This window comes from Ictidomys tridecemlineatus, chromosome 4, assembly GCF_052094955.1.
Source record: "Ictidomys tridecemlineatus isolate mIctTri1 chromosome 4, mIctTri1.hap1, whole genome shotgun sequence".
NCBI lineage: Eukaryota > Metazoa > Chordata > Mammalia > Rodentia > Sciuridae > Ictidomys > Ictidomys tridecemlineatus.
Window position 1 is genome coordinate 72,851,160 of NC_135480.1, and position 23,774 is coordinate 72,874,933.

Sequence of the window (23,774 nt, forward strand, 5' to 3'; positions counted from 1 at the left end):
TGTGGAAATAAGAAAAAAAAATTGAAATACTAAGATTTGAATCCAGATATGTCAATAATTTCATTAAATGCAAGTGCACTAAGTAATCTATTTAAAAGACAAATATTTTTACCAAAAAAATTAAAAAGATTGCTTATAAAACCATAACTACAAGAATTCAGAAAGGGTGAAAATCAAAGGATAGAAACAAACTTCTAACCAATGGAAGCTGAATGAATGAGCTATACAGACAAAACATATTTTATGACAAGAAGTATTACTAGACGTAAAAAAGGATATTTTAAAATGATAGTAGTTAATCCATCAGAGAAATAAAACCATTTTTTCGGGGAGGGGTATTGAGGATTGAACTCAGGGCCACTTGACCACTGAGCCACATCCCCAGCTCTATTTTTGCATTTTATTTAGAGACAGGGTCTCACTAAGTTACTAGCACCTGGCTTCTGCTGAGGCTGGCTTTGAACTCACCATTCTCGTGCCTTAGCCAATTCAAAATATTAGTAAGATAAACTAAAAATAAACAGCAAATTAAAAGAAGAGACAAATCCATAATCATATCTTTTAGTAATTCATAGTATACAGATACAAGATATAAAAGATTTTGGCAGCCATTATTGACTTAATTGATATAAAACATTACATCCAACAACCAAATAACACACTTTCAAGTAACTCATGAAACATTCATCAAATCTGAACAAATCCTAGGTTAAAAGTGCGTCTCAATTTTCAAAGAAAAGAATTATTTAAATGACCTTCCTAAAGTCTCTGAAATATTTGTTGTTAAAGGATTCAAACATTCTCCCTATAGTTCTTTTTCCTCTTTTTTTCACAGAATGTAGAAGCTAAATAAGTTCACACTAATTTAAAGTGACTCTAAACTATAGATCAGCACCATAAATTAAGTCACTTAACTTTTTTCCTACATATCAGGTCACACACCAACCAACCCAACAAGGACTTCCGAGCTTACCTTCCGCTTCAGCGGGTACCACCGCAATTGCTTGTTCTGTTTGTTGTCCCAGTCCCATGCTTCCAAATCAAGTTCCACCTCCCCCAGGAAACTATTGCGCTTAAAGGTATCCCGATGCCAAACGGACAGGTTCAGCTTCTGCGTCTTTAAGATTTGCTTTTCAACTTTATACTGCAGTTCAAAGAAGAAATTTAAACAATGAATAACATTACTTTACTCCAAAGTCATGACACAGAGATGAAGAGAAAGTCATCTGCATAGATCAGATTTTCTCATTTGTTAGGTTTCAAGTCTCAAAAATAGTGCAAAGTCATCTTATTCTAAGTATTTTATTTCAAAGAGCTAAAATTCATCTTTCATTATAGCTCATGTTCTTCCCACCCCGTCCCCCCCACCCAGGAAAAGTAGACTATGGCTCAAATATCATAGCTGATAATAGCTTTCTAAAAACAAAAGTCAAGTATTCAATGTTTGCTGGATGTTTTCAGACTAGATATAATGTAAATCAAATTCAGTCTAAAAATGCAAATCAAATATAATCTAGTTATCTTTTTCTACCTGAGGACAAGGCACATTTCAAATAGACTTTATTTTTTAGAGCAGTTTTGGGTTCATGGAGAAAATGAGCAGAAAGTGCTGAGTTCTTATATACCATCATGCACCCCTCCCTATCAACATCCCCATAAGACAAGATATTTTTCAAAAAACAATAAAAATTTGTTTTTTGCCTAGCTTCACGTGATAAAGCAGAGAATATTTGTCATGCAACAGTTTTTCATGCCAAATCTAAGTCAATCCTTGATTGCATATAATCAAGAAAGAATAATAGTACTTCTAATCTAAAAATAATCTCCACTTGGCTTTATGAAGTATTACATGACTGTCCATTTTGGTTGTACAAATCTGCCTTTCTCTGCATTTACCATTTAAATTAGCTGGCTTTTCCTGAGTATAGGGTTGAAGCAGCTGATTCAGAAATAGAAAGGTAGTGGGGAATATCACAGTTAAACAGTAATTAAAAACTTGCTTACAGAAAATCCACAGGTGCCTAATTCCACCATGGATGATTAAGAATTTATTTAATTGTTTGTTTTCCCAGAGGATAATCAAATACTTAAGGAGTTTTCAGCTGGGCGTGGTGATGCCCACCTGTAACCCCAGCAGCTCAGGAGGCTGATGCAGGAGGATCACTATTTCAAAGCCAGCCTCAGCAAAACCGAGTGACACCCTGTCTCTAAATAAAATATGAAATAGAGCTGGGGATGTGGCTCAGTGGTTGAGTGCCCCTGAATTCAATCTTCAGTACCACCCCCCCCCAAAATAAGAGTTTTCAAAAAGAGGTAATGAAAGACACTTTTTACAATTTTAAATGATCTGTTAGTCACAACAAAGACAGCATGATAGAGTTTGGGAGAAGAAAATGAATTATGGGTGTGTGAGCCAGGTATATTCTCCATTCATCTGTTCATCCATCTATCCTTCTCATAAACATTTTTTGGCACCTATCCTACACAGTGTACTACCTATGAACATTTGTTAAAAGTTTAATGTGTGCTAATCACTTCACACATATTAACTCTTTTAATATCTACAACCACTGCAGCTGGTGAGTACTATTATTGTTCTTTTGCTGATTCCCAAACCATCATTTTCCCCATTTCTCAGATCTGAGATGCAGGTATATAATTTTCCCAAAGGTACACAAACTATAAACACAGCACAGCCCTCATGGAGTATAAAATTTAGTGTCAAACAAACCACTAGAATAAAGTGCTGCGTGTTAACATAAGTTATCATAAAACAAAGTTTTTGAGGCAGCAGACAGCAAAGGAACTTAGGATTTAACAACATAGTAACATAGGAAGAGGTATTAATAACTGTGTAGGAGGTAGTTAGGGAAAAAATATGGGAATAACTATTCCATCCCAAAAGAACAGAAAATCACAGCAGTCAAGAAAATGTACTTCCTCCAGAGTACAGAAAAGGAATATAAGATGACTGGAACAAAGATTATGAAAAAGTAAAGTTGAGGTCAGAGCTCTGGTTGGGAAGGGACTGGTATGCATGTTATTAAGGATGGACTTGCTCCTCAGGGTAGTGGGAATCATAAAAAAAAATAAGCAGAGAAATATCAAAATTGTAACCTTGAGCCAGTTACTCTCTCTCTGAGCTTCATTTGCCTCATCCAGCAGGGGATGCACAGGGAGGGCATGACATAGCACATATAACACTCATGGACAGCCTCTCATACAGAGCAGATTCTCAGACATTTATATTCCTTTCTTTTCTTTTTTCCTTAGTGACTGACTTTATCTGTGTAAATACTACCCAAGAAGACATGGCTATTTAAATTACATAGGTCAGCATTTAGGATTTTCCTATGTAAGAGAGTTCACAGATACCCGCAGGATCTCGTTGTACACGGGATTCAAGGTTTTCTTCACCACCACTGTTTTCTTCTTGCCCATTTTGCCTTTGTCTGGTAACAAATAAGTCTTTACATATCTGAAAATAAGACAAAATAGACAAGTAGGTCAGAGAAGATAAAAATGTTTCCACGTCTACTCCTAAAAACCACAATGACATTATTACCCTAGGTTCATGTATGACTGCACATATGGTGCAACGCTACACCATGTACAACCAGAGAAATGAAAAGCTGTTCTACAATTGTGTCTAATGAATCAAAATGCATTCTGCTGACATATATACCTAATTAAAATTAATTAATTTTAAAAAACACAATGAAAACTGACAGCACATGGAGAAAAGAAGTACTAAATGTTCACAACGACACCTTTATAATTAGATATTGAAAGGGATTTTAATGGAATAGATCACTTAATATTGTTTAAGTTTTTTTAAACATTTATTTTTTGGTTACAAGTGGACACAATACCTTTTTTTTTTAAATTATTTTTATGCGGTGCTGAGGTTCGAACCCAGTGCCTTGGGCATGCTAGATGAGTGCTCTACCTCTCAGCCACAACCCCAACCCTGTTTTGAAGGATTTTAAGGGAAATTTTCTGAATCCATTTTTGCCCTCTGGCCTCCCATCATGTACGGGGAAGGGGGAGTGCCTCTAAAATAGTGCTTAATTCTGTTGGTTAGTTTTCTATTGAGAAAAGACTTTGGTGCTTCCAGTTTTTTGTTTGTTTTGGTTTTTGTTGTTATTGTTTTTTGGGGAAAATTTAATTTTGACACACATCTAATTGAGCCAATTAAAAAAAAATGAAGAACATTGGGCCCCACTGTTTTTACACTAAAAATGAAAGAAAAAATATTGGGTTTGGCCCAGCACAATAATTAAGAATTAGACGTCTACAAAAGGATGAGTGGAGAATACCATCTGACTTTTGCAAATAAAATGAAATGCAATCAAACTTGTGATTTAAAATATGAATTAATAATTTTCTCTAAAGTTCTTCTGTAGGACTTAGTTTAAGTAATGGAAGCTATGTCATTCTAAAGTCTTAATTATTTTTTTACACCAAAGAACATTAAAAAATGAGCCAGTTACTCTCTCTCTGAGCTGGAAAGTGTACTGGAAAGAGTCAGGGATTCAAGTTTTCATTCTTAATTTTGCTGCTATCTGAATTCACATATATGGGTTGTTTTCTCTATCCCTTATTTCCTTATCTATAATATGAATGAACTGGATGTCTTCAAAGGTTTCTTCCAACTTGAAACTTTTTGTGTTTCTCTGTGATTTTTATAATTTTAATGTTTGACATATAAGTTTATAAAGTAAATAAAACAGCATTTTTCTCCACCTTTTCAAATAGTCCTTTTAACACAGTCACACACAGACTCTTCTTTGATTCTTTTATTTTCTTCTTTATTCCTACAAGATTCAGTTTGAAAACTAAGAGAAAGTAGATGACTCCACGATGTACTTACGGGTCTGAACGTTGTTTTTTTATGTCTGCTGCTGCTAAGTCCTTACACTGGGCCACAAAAACATGCAGCTCTTTCAGTGAATCCACATAGTCAATTGCAAACTGAATGTTTCCTTTCACTTCCAGATTGCCAAAGTCTCCACTGTAAACACTCATCACACTGCCACTCACCTGAAAGCATCAGAAACATGCAAGGTTTGTCTCAGAGCAAAAACTATGGACATAATCCCTGCTTGGCATTATTTCTCCAGCTTATAGAAAGCAGTTAATTCAGCAGGGCGTAAGGACATATCAATACAGACAGCATGACATGATATACATGGTTAGGATTTGTTTGTTTGTTTAAGTTGTTCCTAAAAGACATAGATGAAAAGTGAAATGCTAAGTTATTTACATGCTGGCTCATTTGAAAGGAGGGTGATTTCATGCTAGGTGGCACTCAGAGTTCCATTTTTAGGCATGCATAGTATTTAAAATGCTAAAGACAGAAAATGTGAGAAACTCTAGGTCCACAAATCACAATGACACATTGCTTAAATTTCCAAGGCACTGAAAAGGAATTTTATCCATCCACTGAATCTAGGAAAATGCTTACTGAGCCATGCACTTTTAGAGGTCAGAAAGGGTAGAAAATGGATGATTGATGAAAGGGGGTTTAAAGCTTTCCCAAGGGTATACATTAGATTATCAGCAGAAAATCAATTTAAATAGATTTCTTTAAAAAGGTTTCAGAAATGCAAGGCTAGTAAAAATTGAAGCAAAGCTTCCTTATTTGTTTAGCATACCTGGTGAGATATATGTATGTGTATGTACATGATAAAAATATTTAGATAAGTATATCTCAATACTCTTATATATGTATATTTCTATACTACATGCACATTCTATACTAAATGCACATACAACTACTTCAGTGTATGCAAGAAGTTCTATGTAAAGTCAAATTCTCTCAAACCAAATCTAGGCAACTACACTTAGGGAGTTTTCATTTTATAACCCTTTCTGCATCTTTCTATAAGACAAAGGACACCTCTCCTTTTCTTTTATGTGAATCAGTATATTTATTAACAGGCTTATTAAAAAGATAGGTACAATTCTATGTCTGTAAACAATATATAAAAGCATATCTGATATAATGTTTTCATAATAGTTACCCCATTTGTTGCACAGAAAAATTTAGTGACTCATCTTCTTGGTAATTTAGGTTTATTTGTGAAGTACTTAAATCCAAAAACTTTTGTGCATTTATAATGGATATGAAATCTCTTGTGGATTAGAGAAAATGCTTGTGTCCTTACAGTCTAAGAACTACAATAGGAGGTCACTTTACAAAGCAGGCAAAGCAATGTTTAGAGCAGCAGAAAGATATTAACATGGAGCCTTTGGTTACATACAGAAGACAAGGACGTCATGCCAGAGGAGCTGCTAAGATTGGTTAAAGAGCTCGGGCTCTTCTTGTGTCTGCTGAGCTGGTAACTGCTTTCTGATGCTGTATCTGTTTCTCTGTCATCACTCTACAAAACATCATATAATATGCACAGTATTTAAATTAGGTATGAGTCAAGGGCAGAATCCCTGTTTAGACAGAAGGATATCTTGATATCCACTGATCTATGACATTTCCCAAGGTTAAAGGATGCTAGCACTAATTGTGGAGGAATGGGATTCAAGAGGAAATGGGTGGTCAATACTAGACCTCATCTAAGGAGGAGGGTAGTGTTTAGCTACCAGAATAATAAAGTGATATTTCCACCTGCACAGTGCTATAGAAGACAACACTGTTAGGAGCCTTCTTGTCACTTTTTAAATATTATATATTTATGTTTCTCAGGGAACTTTTTTCATAATTACCCAGACAATGAAAGGTCTAAGATATCCTATCAGTACACAATGTTAATTACTCTCATTTTTATTGTAGACTTAGCTTTAAAAATCAAATCTTTTTTTTTTACTTGAGATAATACTAAACTAGGAAAAAGAGATGCCAGACTGATCTATTTCAACTAAAATTTTAAACCACCCCTTATTATTTCTATAGTCTATTGTGCTTAACATTTTATTGCTATAGGAGAGCATATAAAATTATACATTCCACCTACATTAGAGCTTGACACATTTCTTAGAAAATTTAAAATGCAGTAAGATACTTATTTTAATTATGTCCCAAGAAATATGTGCCTGGGACAAGAAAGTAGGAGTGCTACATTTCATTATATTTATACCTAAAGTTTTTGGGTGGTAGCCTACAAAGTTTGTGATTCAGAATGAGCTCCTTTTGGGGTTAGAGAGCTTATGGAACAGTCCAAGAATTCCTGGGGTTATGGAGAGTAGTTAATTCATGCCAACATATTCCAGGACCATGCAATTATGTACAAATATAATATGAATGCCAATTCTAATGAAGATTAATAAAAGAGTTAGAGAAATAAAATAAATAACTTATATGGATGAGAAAAAATCCTTTCTAAAGGATTAAAAAAATCATACTTTTTAAATATCTCTGTTGTCACATTCTCTCCCCACATGCTAAATAACCATTTTCCTGTTATATCATATACTATGTTCTACCTAGATAATCAGATCATTAGTCAATTATTGGAAGGGTGGGACCTTGTTGTGTTGAACTGGATCGGTGATTTTCACACAAGTATTACTGATGCTAAGTCTCAAAGGGACAGTGGATAAAGAAGCAAAACCTGATTTCATCTCCACTTTTTTCTTTATTTTTAAAAAATATTCAGTTCAACTCCATGTACTTGGGAAGGTAAAATAATACAGTTCATCTAAAGCCCCAGAATATACAGAAGGGTGCCCAGGATGCATGCAATGGAACATGATTTATATGTTACCCAGAATTTTCCTTATATTCTATCTACTAATAGAATTCTTGATAATAAAGTCTTTTATTTCTGGCATGTTCAATACACAAACCCAAATATTTGAACTTCTTTCTGTGTGGGTTTTGGGACAGGTTAAAACTGAAGGGAAAAGAAAAGTATAAAAAACAGAAATTGATATAATTTATCTTTCAAATTGTTATATGATTCTTTCCTATGACAAACTAAGATGAAAGCAGATTACAAAGGTATAAAACCACAGAACCTCCATTGGGTATTTACCATTAGCTTCCAGCCTATAAGTTAGTTCCAAAAAATTAATAGATTCTTCCCAAAGGAAACTGTAATGTGGGCTCTTAAGCATATGCAAGAGCTGAACATTTGCAGATACAGTTCATCGAAAGCCCCAGAATGGACAGAGGGTGCACAGGATGCATGCGATGGAACATGATTTATATGTTACCCAGAATTTTCCTTATATTCCATCTGCTAAGAGAATGCTTGATAATAAAGTCTTTTATTTCACCATTAGAAATAAAAAGGCAAAAACAGCATACACCTTTAGCAGGTACTCACTATGTATCAGTCACTGTACTATATATTTTACTGCATTTAGGCCACTGATTCCCCACAATCTCGTGTGATAGGTACTGGGAAACCAGACTCAGAAAAACTAAAGAATTTGTCTTCTGATCACACAATATCAGAGGCAGGAATGGAAACATCTGACTCTAGACCTAAGACTCCCAACTACCTTCCTACAAGAATGTGAGATCTTGGGGCTGGGTTTGTGGCTCAGTGGTAGAACACTCACCTCATAAAAAAAATAAATAACTAAAATAAAAATATTGTGTCCATCTAAAACTAAAAAAAAAAAATTTTAAAAAGAAAGAATGTGGGATCTTCATTAAGTCAAAGCACCTGAGTTAAAGTCCTGGATCTATTTTTTTGTTGTTATATTCTGGCTTTGTTGTTGTTGTTGTTGTTTTGTTTTAACTTTTTGTGGTGTTGGGGATTGAACCCAGGGCCTTGCACATGCTAGACAATTACCCTACAATTGAGTTACCTAGGTCTACTTTTTAATAGCTATGGAATGTTGGGAAGGTGGTTTCACCTCTCTGAGGCTCTTTCCTCTTTTTTAAAAGAGAGAAAATAGTACCTACCATGTACAGTTAGTGAGAGCTGAATGTCAGAATGCATATTACGTGCCTGATACATACAATTGCTCAAAGAATAGTGGATGATAATAGTTATGTTCTTACCAGAGATGGTAGTATACAGTTGTTATCAGCATGGGAATCAGATCTGGGTTCCAGAGTTGGGCAACCCCTTTCTGGCTGAGTAAGTTTACTTCATTTCTCTTGGTCTCAGTTTGCTCACCTATAAATTCTGGGGATACTGATGATGCCTACTTTTCAGGCTTGTTGGATGATTAAATGAAAAAATTAAGGTGAAGTCCCTGGCACCCTGTAGATGTTCCTGAAAGTTTGCTGTATCATTGTTACTTCATTATTTTAACAAATGCTTTCGAGGTAGTCTTACTATCTAGACTAAGCTTGCACAAACCAGCTTTAAGCTACAGAGGGGTAATTAATTCATGCCAACATATTTCTGTCTGGATATCGTATTTTGTACCTACTTTGAAACAAAAGTCACATTCCCAAATCTATGCAATCTGACTTCACTGACCAAAAGGAGTTACTGTTTGAGTCAACTGAGACACAGCTTTCCTTGTTCCAGGATCAACAACACTGCCTCCATTGACTTGGAAAACAAGGTCAGACCTGCTGACCTCTTAGGACTCTGCCACAGTACAATATAAACACAGTAACCTGGCTTTATTTTTCTGAAGGTGAAAAAGACAAACTTGCCTCATCTTGGAGAAATGCTGGAACAGACTTGCTCATCCTTTTGAATTTGTCAGGGTGGGAAAACAGATTATCTGGTTGTGAAGGCACTGTGGAAACTAAACAGCAGCATTTCAATTTCAAAATTATTCTTTCAATTATAAGATATTAGGTATAAGTTGAAAACACTTTTCTTTCATCTATGAATGGACACATTTTATAAAGGTTAAAAGCACAATAGTTCACATGCACAGGTTTATGATGTAAGCAACATGCAATTTTTACAAATTATATATAGAGAGAGAACTAGCAAGGAGTTGAACCAAATACTAAATAAAAATTAATTAAAAAACATTACTTCTTATTGAATTGGAGCTGCACTTGAATTAAAGTGTTATGTAGATATGAATTGGTTTTACTTATTTTCTCATATCAGAGCTTTGAAAACCAAGGGCTATAATTTATTGGTTCATCTCCTCAAGATCTACTATATTAATAACATGCTTAGGCTGAAAAACTATTTCATCTGGACAGTAAGGATCTTTGTACATACTCAATAATAAGAGTGTCCTTTTCTATTGAATGACTAAGAAGAGGTCTGTTTATTTAGTGAGCATAAGGATTCCTTTAATAATAGTGTTTCTTAATCAATTATAAAAAAGTATAATTTTAAAATAATTGTTGCTTTAAATACAAATTATTTAGCCACTTTTGACTCAGAGAAGTCTCAATATTCAAGGCCAAGTGTAAATGGCTCAAGTTAGTATACTTTTAAGAATGTAATATGAAAATACAGCATATGTCTTCTTTCTAGGTTTGGAACACACAATAAAAGGATCAATTCTAACCTGAATTTGCATATCTTTAGAAAACTATTTTCTTCTTTAAGAATCACAAGGTCTAAACTTTTCTATTGTTATACTGTATATTGTATGCATGTATATGCAACAAATCCCATCATGCACCAATAAAAAAAATGTGGGGGAGGCTGAAGGATATAGCTCAGTTGGTAGAGTGCTTACCTCACATGCACAAGGCCCTGGGTTCAAGCCCCAGCACCACACACACAAAAAAAAAAGTGGGGAGAAAAACCTTTCTTACAGTGAATCATAATTCTTATAATAAAAAAAATTACGAGGCACTTGGTATAGCCTAACACATAATAGGTTCTGTAAAAATGTTCTAAGCAAATTAACATTATATGATAGGGAATCTGTCATACTGTAAACCCCATACAAATGTATTAACTTGTATCATTAAGAGATATAAAAATAGAACTATATTTCTGTGTATAACTCAAAAGACATTTCTAAACATTCATCTCTAAACATTGTATAAACTCATCTTTAACTGAAAGAAATCCAATGGAAAAAAACTGAAAAAAAAACTTATTCACATATCAGTTCTCAATTAACCTTAGACTTGCAAAGGACAATGTAAAACAAAATCCATTCACAATGTCTTATAAAATATCTACTTTAATCACTTCCCATTAAACAATTTGTGTGTGTGTTCTAGGGTGAATTATAATGATAGTAGTATAAGATGAGGTCACACAGTATGGTTCAATGAGAATATAAAAACTTTTTCATTATAACAACACTGCTTCTGATGTTTTCAAGGTATATTGTTGCATGAGGATCTGCGGGTCAAACTCAATTATACTCACTAATCAAATGTAGTCAATTTTACATTTATGGTCTCTTTAATTATTTAGGTTTTGATCATATGTCTGATCTTGTCTTATGGCAAGTATATATATATATATATATATATATTTTTTTTACTAGTGAAAAGATACTAAAAGTAATTTTGGAGAATATTACCGAAAATAGAAATTAATTGACCCAGAGTCCAGCATGCAATTTGTCTATTTGCCTTGACTAATAACTAAGCCAATTAGGAGGTCATGTACGAACATACATCATGTGTCTACATATGTCTTGCTTTCATTCCTCAGACTAAATATTGAACAAAACAAAGAAAGATAAAGTCAGATGCCCAAACTTAGGCAAGTTCCAGATCAAAAGCAACTAGAAAAACCTCTTCATCCAACACCTCTTAAAGGGCATAAGTCTTGTTTTGTCTGCAATAGCTAGACAGAGAGCAGATACTCACAAGGGCCAGTCCTGGATTGTCTTCTTTCCTAGGCAGTGCTTAAGAATTTGTCAAGTCATGTGCCAAAGCTCAGCGCCTTCACTGCTGGCAGGAAGACCTCATGAGCAAAGTTTCAGATTTCATGCTAGATGTCACTGACTTCTTGCATCAGCACATCATTTCTCTACCAAATGGCTCCTTCATTTAGCTGTTTTCCTTTTAAAGCCTATTAGTACATCCAGTGGATGTTGGGACATTATAATTATTAAAAATGCTGTGGACCCAAGGGCAGGCATGTGTCATTATCTTCATAATTCCATAGCCTAGGTTTATAAAACCAATTGAAACTAGGGAGCTAATGAATCACACATGCATAGCTTTATGCTTTTCGAGGCCCCCAAAACATCTTTTAATGCAACATCTGTCCTTAAGCCAGTAATCATAGCTAAGCAGTGTAACCTTAAAATTGAACAGAAAGAGGGAACAAACATTACCTTTGCTTAGTAGTGGACACTGATTAGTGGATGGACATTAGTTGCCACAAGAATACATTTATTTCTTAGGCTCAGATATCCACTTGACCTTTAACATTGAATATTAATGTTCAAATCCAGTTTTGAACCTGAGTTTAAACTCTGGATGTAATAAAATTTGCTTTTATAGATATGTAAAAAGGCATATACAACCATACTACATACATATGAACTGTATAGTTTTTTTGGGGTCCAAATAAGTAATAAATCACTTCATTACTACAGTCTTATATAGAGAATGCAAGAAATGAATACTCAAGACCTCACTGTAACATAAAAGTCAACTGAAATCAAAAGTGCCAATTTGACTTTAAGCAAAGATTCAAGGATCAGATAGACTGACAAAAGTCAATAATACTCAGTAATAGCAATAGCTTATACATACACACACACACACACACACATACACACACACACATTTTAACACTTAAATCTCCCTCAATATAACCACAGATTATTCTTTCAACATAGATAGTAGTAAAATGTTTTTAACAAACCCTTATTGAAATGAAATAGTTTTACAAGCTGTGGGAGTTTAGCAATAATAAATGCTTTGTTATTAATGGGTTAGTTCTTTCAGTATATTTAACACTATGTGGAATGCAACATTTAGTAATTTGAGAAAGATCCCGCTACTCACTTCCTGGTATGCATTCATTTGTATCTTGTTCCTGATCTGCTTTTTGATCTACTCAGAAGAGTAACATTGAGAATAAATACCATTTTAACAGAAGAATTAAACAGACATGAAAGTAAAGCTGAAATATCATTTTCACAACTGAAATTGGAGAAAACACGGCAGGTTCTCAGCTTGCTTTCCATCTGTATCCCAGTGTGATGCTTCATTAGTCTCTTTAAGGTTTCCTTTTCAACTAAAAATCTAACATCCAGCATAGGTGATATGTAGCCTTTTCTGCTGATTTGCTAAGCCACAGCACAGAAATGGGAAGGAGCACTGAACTAGGAGCAATGAAGCTGAGATTCTATTCCCTGCCCTTCCCCTTTCTGACTAGCTACAGGAGCTTAGAAAAGTCACCTAGTTTTTCTGAGCTTTTCTTATCTGCAAAATGAAGATTAAAATCCTTATCCCACCTGCTTCAATGAGATTGTTAAAAATAAGAAAAACAAATCTATTACATAAGAGTAAGGAATGACTTTGAGGAGCTCTATTGCTACATTTTGCATAGGAAAACTCATTGAGTATGCATTTTTATGATTACAGTAAGAACAATTTACAAAAATAAAAAAAGCATAAAATAAAAATTGTACATTTGCATAAATTCTGAACTACAAAAATCAGACTCATTTCTATCTCCCCCCCTGACCCAGGCACTATTACCTTATTTATTTTATAACTGAACTAAGTAATACATAACCCATTGATAAGCTTCAAGATCTTCTAGCTCCTTAATATTCAGAATCAATTCTAAACCCTCAGTCTGTACTATTTACATAAGCTGAGACAGGCTTCCCCACCCTTGTTCTGGGGCCCTTTCCTCTGAACTTAAGTCTTAACCATTTGTACACAAAGAGAGTTAAATGCTGAACCTTGAGCATTAAATATAGGAATAACCTAACCCAGGAACCCACCCACTCTTCTTGCCTTCAAAAGAAGTTCTGCAAATCAGAGTCACAAAAATCAGCTCATATGCATAGAAATACAATTTCATATTTACAGAAACCCTTGCTCCCCAAGGGTCTCTGATGAAATCCTTAAAATGGTTTCACCAGCAGAAGCCATAAAAATACAAATAGTGTTAAATGCACCAAGACAGAACCATTTTTATAATAACTTAGGCACTATTCGCCACATAGTGGTAAATGACGTTCTTCTATTTATCCAACAGCTGCGTCCGAGTAACTGCACAAATCACCCCAGAACTTAATACACAAACAGACATGCAAATACATAAAGATATTTACCATCTTCAGCACTACGTACTAGTTCTTCTGGCAGATTATCTACTTTTGCTTGATCTGTTCAGGAGAAATTAATAAATGGTTAACGAGACCGCCCCTTAGAAAAAGAACAATGAGATTGTCCCTGGAAGCTCCCGGAGTTGGAAGCAATTAGTCAAGATGCGGTGAGGGGTGCAACCAAGATGTCTTCCCAAAATACTTTCTCTTTAGATTAGCTACTTGAGCCAGTGCCATAGCAGGAGCTCCCATTTCAGCCCGGATGCAGCACACATCAGCACACTGCTGCACACCGACTCCCAAGGGTTAGAGGGTTAGCTCAGAGCAAGCAATTGGCTGACAGCAGGAGAAAGCACGGGGCTGCAACAGCCTCTCTATTCTTCTGGAAAGGGTAAGATGCTGGCCATGACTAACACCTCCCCAAATCTATGGTCATTAACAAATATTTGTGTGTATGCATCATCGTTTGCATATGCCTCTGGGAGGCTTGCTTGGGAAGTCAACTGAAGAGATGTAACTGGGGACCAGCTGCTAAGTGGAATTTTGGCAGGCTAGTGTGAGAGTGGGTATCGGTATTTGGAAGGGAGCCTGCAGGAATACCCGTCAGCTGATGGTGATTTTTTTTAACCCTATACATTCCTGAATACTTTAAAGCTGCACCATGGAAATAGCTCCATGCTTCAGAGACAAAGAGGTTTGCTAAACTGAATGATTGTCACTGAGGTTTTTTCCTTCAAGGCCTATCACTGACATAAGGAAGAACAATTAAGGCTGTCCAACAAAGGATGGGACTGCCTTCTCTGGAAGCATCCAGGCGGATATGGGGGTTGACCACCTGTTGAGGAGGCATTAGAGGGAATTCCTGCATGGGGGGGGGACTTTGAAATGGGTGACCTTTAGGGTCCCTCCCAAACCTAAGATTCTAAAATCCTTGGGAGGGTTAGCTCTATCTTCCAAATTGGGGACATTTTCTAGATCCCTGGAAATCTCTGAATTTTAGAAATTTAGTGAAGTGTCTTTTTCAGTTTTCTTTTAAAACTCTGACTACTTAGTCTTAACTGAAGGTGTTAAAATATATAATAAACCCAATGGTCAATTATCAATCAATTAATTTGGCAGTGGTTAACTTTTAATCAGTTTTTCCCTTATAACCTTGTGAAATCCCACAGGTATATCTTTAGCTTTAAAAGGGTAAGAACCAAACCCCTAGAAGTCATAGTTCCACTTGTCTGCTCATGGGTCCCTATGGATGTTATGTTTTCTGTTAGTACAGAAGAAATCCTTCACCATTAAAGCAGCAGTCATTGGGGAATAGTGTACCTAACATATTGTATGTTAGGTAGTCTTTTGGTTTATAGAACCAATATCCAAGAGAAATGTGGGAATAGAAAAGAAATATATAAAAGAAAGAGCTGGGTATGGTGGTACATGCTGAGACAGGAGGATCATGTGATCAAGTTCAAAGATAGCCTCAGCAATGTAGCAAGGGTCTGAATGACAGCAAGACCCCATCTCAAATTTTAAAAATAAAATAAAGGGCTGGGGGCTGGGGATGTAGCTCAGGGGTAAAATACCCCTCGGTTCAAGCCCTAGTACCAGAGAAAGAGAAAGAGAAAAATCCTTGAAGCCAGGGACTAATTCAGACCCATATCATGCAAAATTCATTAGACACCTAACACTGTCACATATAATATTATCACTTCACAAATGTTAGTGACAGTTATCTTTTGAGTCCCAGGTCTGCTGTGTGATACTAAGCAAGCTATTTTACCTCTCTGAGCTTCATATTCTTTATCTATAAAGTGGGGATAACAATTATTTATCTCTGATAAAGCCCTTGTATTGGTTAAATGAATTAATACAGGTGGAATTCTTAGAAAATTTTTGGCACATAATATTCAATAGATGTTAGCTATTACTATTATTCCATTATTGCTACTAGCTGCCACGATCCTTTAAAACATTGTACTTGAGTAAATACTCAAACTGGGATGCTTTGATTCAAGGAAACCTAGTAGTGTAGGAACCAAACCTCATGCATTATTTTTGAAAGCAGTGTTCTGGACACTTAGGAGTGAGTCTCTGATTCAGTACACTTGGGGAAGGTTATTCCCATCTGTCAACCCCTGTATTAGGAGTTTCAGTGCCCGTCAACATGCAGTCAGGCCACAGAACAGCACATAAGCACTTTTAAGCTTAGATGGAGCATGAACAGTGGGGCAAACTTTATTCTCACTTGATAAATCTGATGAAATGTCTTCTAGACTTTTGGAAGGCATTTTCCTAGCAGCACTCCTTTCCAAAGCTTTCAAAACAGGACTGGGTTCTTCTTCTGAACCTGTTATAAGACAAAACCGATGAACACTGCACAATACAAAAGAAAAAACAAACTTTAAATAACGAATGGACATTGAAATGGTGGGTTCAAAAGAGAAATTATTGCATAAGCCTCCCTACTTTTATTTGTTCTACCAAGCAACTATTTAATAGAAGAAAATTAAATTTTGCCACTACTAATATTCCTTTAAATTTTTTTCTTCATTGAGAAATATTTGCAAACATAAATCATATAGAAACAAGATCAGCACATTGATCTCCTAATTGTTTACACTTTTATTTTAGGCACACGATCTAATTTGTCTAGACTTTGAATCTTCCAACCACAAAATGATTTTAAAAGCATTTTAAAAATTAGCCTGGTGCACACCTACAATCCCAGTGACTCAGGAGGCTGAGGCAGGAGAATTGCAAGTTTAAAGCCAGCCTCAGCAGTTTAGCAAAGCACTTAGTAACACAGTGAGACCCTGTCTCTAAATAAAAGGTCTGGGGATGAGCCTCAGTGGTTAAGCACCTCTGGGTTCAATCCCTGCTACCAAAAAAAAAAAAAAAGGGGGGGGGCTGAAAACCATGAAACCATGGAGGGCAGGATTTAGAGATTTAACTCTGTATGCAAATGGGTACACAAATGAGGGACTTATCCAGTTCAACAACTCAACAACTATAGGTTTTCTGGATTTTATAATTTAATAAAATTTCAAATAAAATGTTGGTAAATAAATGGGGAAGTCAACTTTTTATTTAACTAAGGCATTTTAAAAGGGAAGATGAAATTCTATCCTTTACTAATGGCTTCATTTTGTAAAAAAGAAAGACATTTTAGAACAGAGAGGGAGAAAAGGGGCATATTTTTAGACTAAGAATAGTCCTGAAATTAAATACATATCATTTTACCAGAAAAAGTCTCAATATTATCATTTCTTTTTTTTTTTCTTTCCATTTTAACAGTGAAAAACCTCCATCCTTGATAGTCCTGGTCTTAATACTGACATTTATCACTGTCTATACTCAGTGCCTAAAACTGTGGCTGAAAAAAGGCACTTCAAAAATATTTGCTGAATCAATGAATGAATGATTCAATTAATGAATCAATGAGTTTAAGAATCACTTCTCTAAAAAAATAATTTCCTGAAATGCATTCCAGCTCTGCCTAACATTGATACGCATTCCACAGCAAATAGATTCTAAAATGAACAAGATTTGAGATGTTCTTTGTTCAAATTTAAGAGGTTTCTTATTGAAAAGCTTCTCGGAGATTTTGACAAGCTAATAAAATACATAATTTCCCAGCATTTCCAAAAGTATTTGACCATGGAAAATTTCTTTTCCCTAAAGGAACATATTGAGGTATTGGTTGGTTAAGAGCTTGGCCACAAGTCAAACATGTTAGTTTGTTCAGCAAAATTAGGGTGGTTTTGTAGTAAGGTTCCTACCCAACTCTTACCTACACACTTTCCAGTTTGTTATAAAACAATAATTTAGGTCAAAGGATATAAAGCCATGACTATACCACCGTATACCTCTTACTTGGCATTTAATTTTAAAATATCTTCTCTGGGCTCTGTCTGGGTGATAATTTAATATCACCTATTTTTTTCTTAGGCTTTTTGATATTCACTTAATGACATTGGTGCTCTATAAATCTGGCTAGAAATATTAGGTGATGGTCTTTTAAGTGCAGATTTGCAAGCCTCCTATGGGTCAGTTTACCCTAGACACTCAAAGGGCAGTTTATTAAGAGAATACCCAACAAGGTTAACATGCTGAATTTATTACATGTTTGTTTTTAGAGACTAGCATTTCATTTTTTTTAAAAAAAAAAACAGTAATATTTGTTAAATGGGCTTCAATTTAACTAATTAGGATTAAAAGTAGATCTTTAGTCAGTGTTCAAGGAGTGATGCTACATCTGCTTACAAAGGAACTCAAATCTCAAAAGTCAGCCACTCAGTAAAGCTTATCTAGTTTCTATTAAACCACAAGGGCGGCTGGGGTTGTGGCTCAGAGGTAGAGCGCTCTCCTACCATGCGTGAGGCACCGGGGTTCGATCCTCAGCACCACATAAAAATAAAATAAAGATATTATGTCCACCTATAACTAAAAAAATAAATATTAAAAAAAGCACAAGGAAGGTGATGAATACCAGCTGTGCATTTGGTTGAAATGTCCCAGCCAGAGAGCATTCTTTATCATTTCATCACTTGAATCAGGTTAACTACTTATTCCAATGTGCTCTGAGGTTTCCCTACTAAAATGCCCAAGAGTTGGTGAGAATAGAAAACTGAGACAAGTCTTCTTTATAGCCTGGATGAAACCAGCACCCTAAGATCCACTTAGATGAATTTTGTGATCCAGTAAGACTTTAGCAATTCAGTCAAGGCTAAAGCCAAATAAATGCAGCTGCCAAGCCATGACTTTAGGTGGAATCAGGTGAAGTCATCTGACCAAAGTCATATTTTAGAAGGTGAAGTTTTTGCAGATAATTGAAAATGACAGGGAGAGGACAGCAACCAAAACACTGCAGCACAAAGTATCTGAGGGAAGGAAAGGCCCAGCCTTGCACTTCATCCCTGATATTTAGCCACACCTACAGGAAAATGTTACTCTTAAATGGGAAATTTGTGCCCAGTTCATTATTTTTTTTTTGTTTTTTTTTTTTACAACTCTTACTAGAAACTTCTATTAGAATTGTCAATTAAGAAATTATAATTATTTCCAGGAGGAAGACTAATTTAAATGTTTTAAAGATGATTTCTAAACCCCAAATATTATTTTAAAAATGTTGGAGACCTAAGAATTCTATAGGTAGATTAATGAGAACCAAGGATAGGCTCTGGAACACAAGCTTATAGGAAAGCTGTTTCTATGTAATCCATTTGAATAAAGAACCAAAGTGACAAAAAGAATTCAGTGGCATTTAGAAGTGTCAAGTTAATAAAAAATGTTTTAAAGTCATCCTTTACATCAGTATTCCATAAAGCAGATTTATCATGGGTTAAAAATTCAAAAATGCTTACTGGAAGTATTTCTCCAGCTTTCTGCATTAGAACCCGTGTTTCCATCTGAAAAATCAGAGTCAGAGAAACCTTCTTTTTCTTGCTTGTTGACTTGTCTCTTATATGGTGATGTTAGCATCAATTCAATTTTACTTATTTTTGTAGGGTTTTCTTTCTTTGTCAAGAGAGAAACAGGTTGCTCACTTTTAGATACACTTGCTTTAGGAGCCTCCTCAAAGCCAGGTTCCTGAAAAGTCCCTAGTTCCCCTGCAACATCACTTTTGTTGTCCCTGTCCTCTGGGGAGCTTATTGTTCTAATGGTCTCTATTTCATGGTCCACAAAAAGTGGTGGGGTTCCAGGGGTCTCAACGCCACTTGCAGAACCACAAAGAACAACTGATGAATCACTCACAACTTCATCTCCTCCCAATACTTTAACAATTTGTTTGACTTGAGATTCCAAACCATTGCTTCTATCCTTCATTTCAGAGGCTCTTGGTTCTGCCCAGAATCCAGACTTCTCTGACTGTGAGGGCTCCTCCTCAGGAATTTCTTCCTTTACCGATACCTGGAGCCAATGAGGTGGAGCTTCAGATATTTCTTTAAGAAGTTTCTCAAACCCAATATCAAAAGCACTCTCAGTTATTGATGGAACCTCAGCCTTTACAACAGTTTCTTCTATTTCCTTGGGGTGGAATTTGGAAGCAGCTTGCCTGGGTGCCTCAGTACTACCTAGTAAGTCTGCTGGAGAGTGTGTCCCTGTATCCTTTTCATATCTTGAAGGGGAGGTTTCTAGTGTTTCCTTGTGGAGCTTTTCTAAGCCAGCACTGAATTCAAGGAACTCTGATTTGGGTTTAATAATTGTTTCTCTCACAATTTCTTCCACTTCCTGAGGTAAGTCTTTGTCATATTGTGCCAGAGTGGAAACAGATGAGCTATGGAGCTGTTCCGACTCAGATAGCTGTTCAGATATCTGAGTGGTCAAATGAGATCCAACTTCATGAGTTTCATCAGGAACTACAGTGAAGGAATAAAAATCTTTCGTGTCTGGAATGATGGTGTCCATGGTAGCCCACAGTGGGATTGCACCCAGGGAATTTGGGGGGCTGCCCGCTGTCTGTACTCCTTTAGGAAATTCTGCTTTCACTTCTTCAGAACCTACTTCCCTTGCAGAATTACTCATCCAAGCTTCTCTAAGTAGCTTCTTTAATACAGCATTTACATCATCCAATGCAGGTTTAGATGGAAGAATGACTCTCTCTACAGTCTCTGAAATTTCCCTTTGAGAAGGCAATGCTCTATCCTGGGGAGCAAAATGAACATCCCAGGAAAAAGGCATGTCTTGTGGAGAGTTGGCCACATCCTCAAAAGAACCCTTTCTGTGAAGATGGGAAGGCTGATGCAATGGAGGTGAACTTTCTGCACCCATCTGAAGCAAGTTATCTGTGTTGAACTGAAATTCGCCACTTTCAGCTTTCTGGGTGAGAGCTGTATTTCCCAAAGTTTCAAAGCCCTCTGATGAAGGAGCTATTATTTCTCTCTGACAGCCTTTCAGTTTTATCCCCTTTTCAAAAGATCTATCCTCTTCAAGCTGGAGGTCAGTTCCAGTGGTAAGGGGTTCTAACTTGGTTTGCAAGGGTGAGTGTGATATTCCAGTTGCTTCCTTCAGGAGTTTGTCTAGACTAGCAACCAAAGTGTTTTGTTTGACCTTTGGAGGCATCACTGTTTTACCTATATGCTCATCAATGATCTCTTTAGGTCCTTTGGCTTCTTTCTCATCATCAGCAAAATCTGTATTTTGAAGCCAGTTCCTATTTTCAGAAATACCTGGTTTGAGTATTTGTTTTCCATGAGCTTCTCTACCAGAAGGTTGAATTGCTGGTGATGAACCTTCTGAAACCAACTTCTGTACACTGTCACTAAAAGTGTCTCTGCAGTCTTTAGATAAAACATGTGCTTTCACTATGGATTCCTGAATCTCTTGATCTAAGTAATCCTTTGCTTCCTTAAATACTGGAGTACCAAAGCATTCCATATTATTTTCCATATTTTCCTTTGATGACTCATTTTCTGCCGAATGATGAATGGACTTTCCAGGTGGCCTCGATGGAAATGTGGCTTCATTTGGTAGCACCTGGAGTATGCATTTTGAATTTAATTTCTCCATTTCCCCTCTTGGCATAACAGAGAGCACCTCTATTTGGTGGGTATTTCTTCCTGATGATTTAATGTCACTGAATTCCTTGCATTTCTGGCTAGTTAAAGACACAGAATTTTTTTGGCTTATTATAGAACTCTTCTCAGAATTATTCTTATTGTTTGGATTAGCTCCTAAGTCCCAAAACTTTCTCAAATTCTCAAACTGAGAATGGTTATAAACCTGTTCTGTATTGGGTTCATCCATTCGTTCTTTTAGGGACATAATTTTAAAGTTGGCATTTGATTCACCAATTGGAAATCTGTCTTTCTCCAAAGAAGTGTGTATTTCATTCCCAATATTTGAGGGATGTTGCAATGCTGGTAAAGTAATGTCTCTTCTAGAATGCAAACTGTCTTCCTCTAGCAGACTTTTTATATGCTTGTTTGTCTTATTCTGAAACAGTGACATTTTATTTGATTGGTCAGCTGCTGAAGGATGGTGTTTCAACAGACCTGATATTTGGGGACTGGTCTCTTTAGGCTTATTTGAGGAATGAAAACTGGAGAGATGGGATGCTTGATCATCCTCATCAAAGACTACTCGTTTCGCAGTGAACTGACCATATTCACTCTGGTCTGTAGATAAACTGTCTATGAATATATCCTGTGATCTCACAGGCTGGTTTGCTTTGGCAGTGGATTGTTCCTGGCTACATGAAGATGTGGGTTCTTCATAAGTTAACTCAGCAGCAGCTTTCTCTCCTTCCCAAAAGGATATTCTGTCACTCACTCTTTTGTATTTCTCTCTTTGCACTTGGTTCTTGGGAACCTCATCAGCTTCTTGCTGTAAGTGAACCTCAGGCTTTTTGGAAGGAGCTCTACTGTTGGCAATCCCAGGTAGCAACTCCCTATTCTCTGTCTCTAAGGAAGCTTCCAGGATGGAAGTATTTCCTTCTTTGCTCTTTCTCTCTGCTTTCACATCATCTTTAAAATTTGGTTCCTGGACAATTGCTGAAGAGTCAAAATCTACTTTGGAGTTTCCTGTATATTTTTCATGAACATGAAGCTTCAGTTCTTCTTTACCTAAAATGCCAATATTCTTAGTGTTACATGAAACTTGGACTTCTGCATTGGAGTCTCTCGGAACACTGTAGGGGCAGTTATTGGTTGGGAGAGGTACTCCATTTCCTTCTTCTGTGATTTTTGATCTTTGGCTATTGTCCATATTTTTACTCCCTTGACTTGAGGTACCATAACTTGCAAATGGCTGTGGTATAACTGGACCTTCCTTCGGGGTATCTTGTTGGGACAAATTCATAGATTTGGGTCCGATATTTATAGCATTATCTTGGAAATGTTCAGAAACCAACATATCTCCGTCTTCCTGGAATGTTGAATCAAATTTCACAGGCTTCAATTTAAATTTAGTGAATGATAGTGCCTTTAAATCATTTTTGTTTAGACTGGTGTCATCTGTCACCATGGCAATAGCAACCTGCGACTTTGAGTCTGTTTTACCCTTGGGTTCTATTCCTCTGGGATGTTGGAAGGATGACTTACTGTCGTCTGAATGAGAACTTCGGTTAAACCAGTCTAGGACTTTAGTTATGGAATCGTCAGTTGTCTTCTTGATCTCAGTGGCATATGGACCAGAGCGTGAGGATGTCTTAGCTTTCAGAGTTGCAAGAAGAGGGAGCTTACCTTGCTGATGGTCTCTAGAACTGCAATCTGGCACCTGAGATGGTTCAGGTTCAACACAATGAGACAGTTCATCTGCAACATAGAAATGCTTTTCTAAATAAGAAAAAACATGCCAAAGAATGATTGTCAATCACTTATCTTTTTAAAAATGCACTTTTTATTTGCACTTTCTACACTGATAGCAGCTGTCAGAGGCTATAAGTCATCCTAATTAAAGTATTCTAACAAAGGTGCCCACTGACAGTAAAGAAAGGCAAAGATAGACCCCTGGAAGTATGTGTGTGGACCTAATTGGGAAATTTCTTTGAAGTCATTGGCTTATTTTAAAAATTCATGTGAATTTTACATTCTGATTCATGTTATACTTTAAATATTAATTTTCTCCTACTTTCAAATCTTTGTATAGAACTGGCAGTCCAGGAAGATACACCATGCTGATTTCATGACTTTACTTATTTCCTGGCACACTGTCATAAGCCCCAGAGGGCTCTTAAACCC

General features: G+C 36.1%; 1 protein-coding gene across 12 annotated transcripts in view; it reads right to left on the reverse strand.

The window, feature by feature from the left end:
- Positions 1 to 23,774, reverse strand: part of Sytl2 (synaptotagmin like 2) — a 104,472-nt gene that overhangs the window by 8,397 nt on the left and 72,301 nt on the right. For 2 of the 12 annotated variants that reach the window (XM_021725148.3, XM_021725147.3), the window contains exons 8-16: positions 19,458 to 23,369; positions 16,340 to 16,441; positions 14,110 to 14,163; positions 12,827 to 12,874; positions 9,581 to 9,675; positions 6,267 to 6,386; positions 4,874 to 5,043; positions 3,376 to 3,478; positions 974 to 1,144 (exon numbers count right to left, since the gene is read on the reverse strand). In XM_021725148.3, coding sequence (XP_021580823.2) covers positions 974 to 1,144; positions 3,376 to 3,478; positions 4,874 to 5,043; positions 6,267 to 6,386; positions 9,581 to 9,675; positions 12,827 to 12,874; positions 14,110 to 14,163; positions 16,340 to 16,441; positions 19,458 to 23,369 — 4,775 coding nt within the window. Of the gene's footprint in view, positions 1 to 973; positions 1,145 to 3,375; positions 3,479 to 4,873; positions 5,044 to 6,266; positions 6,387 to 9,580; positions 9,676 to 11,674; positions 12,121 to 12,826; positions 12,875 to 14,109; positions 14,164 to 16,339; positions 16,442 to 19,457; positions 23,370 to 23,774 lie in introns of those variants that run through there. The other 10 variants (XM_021725149.3, XM_021725152.3, XM_021725153.3 and 7 more) reach the window with 10 other exon arrangements.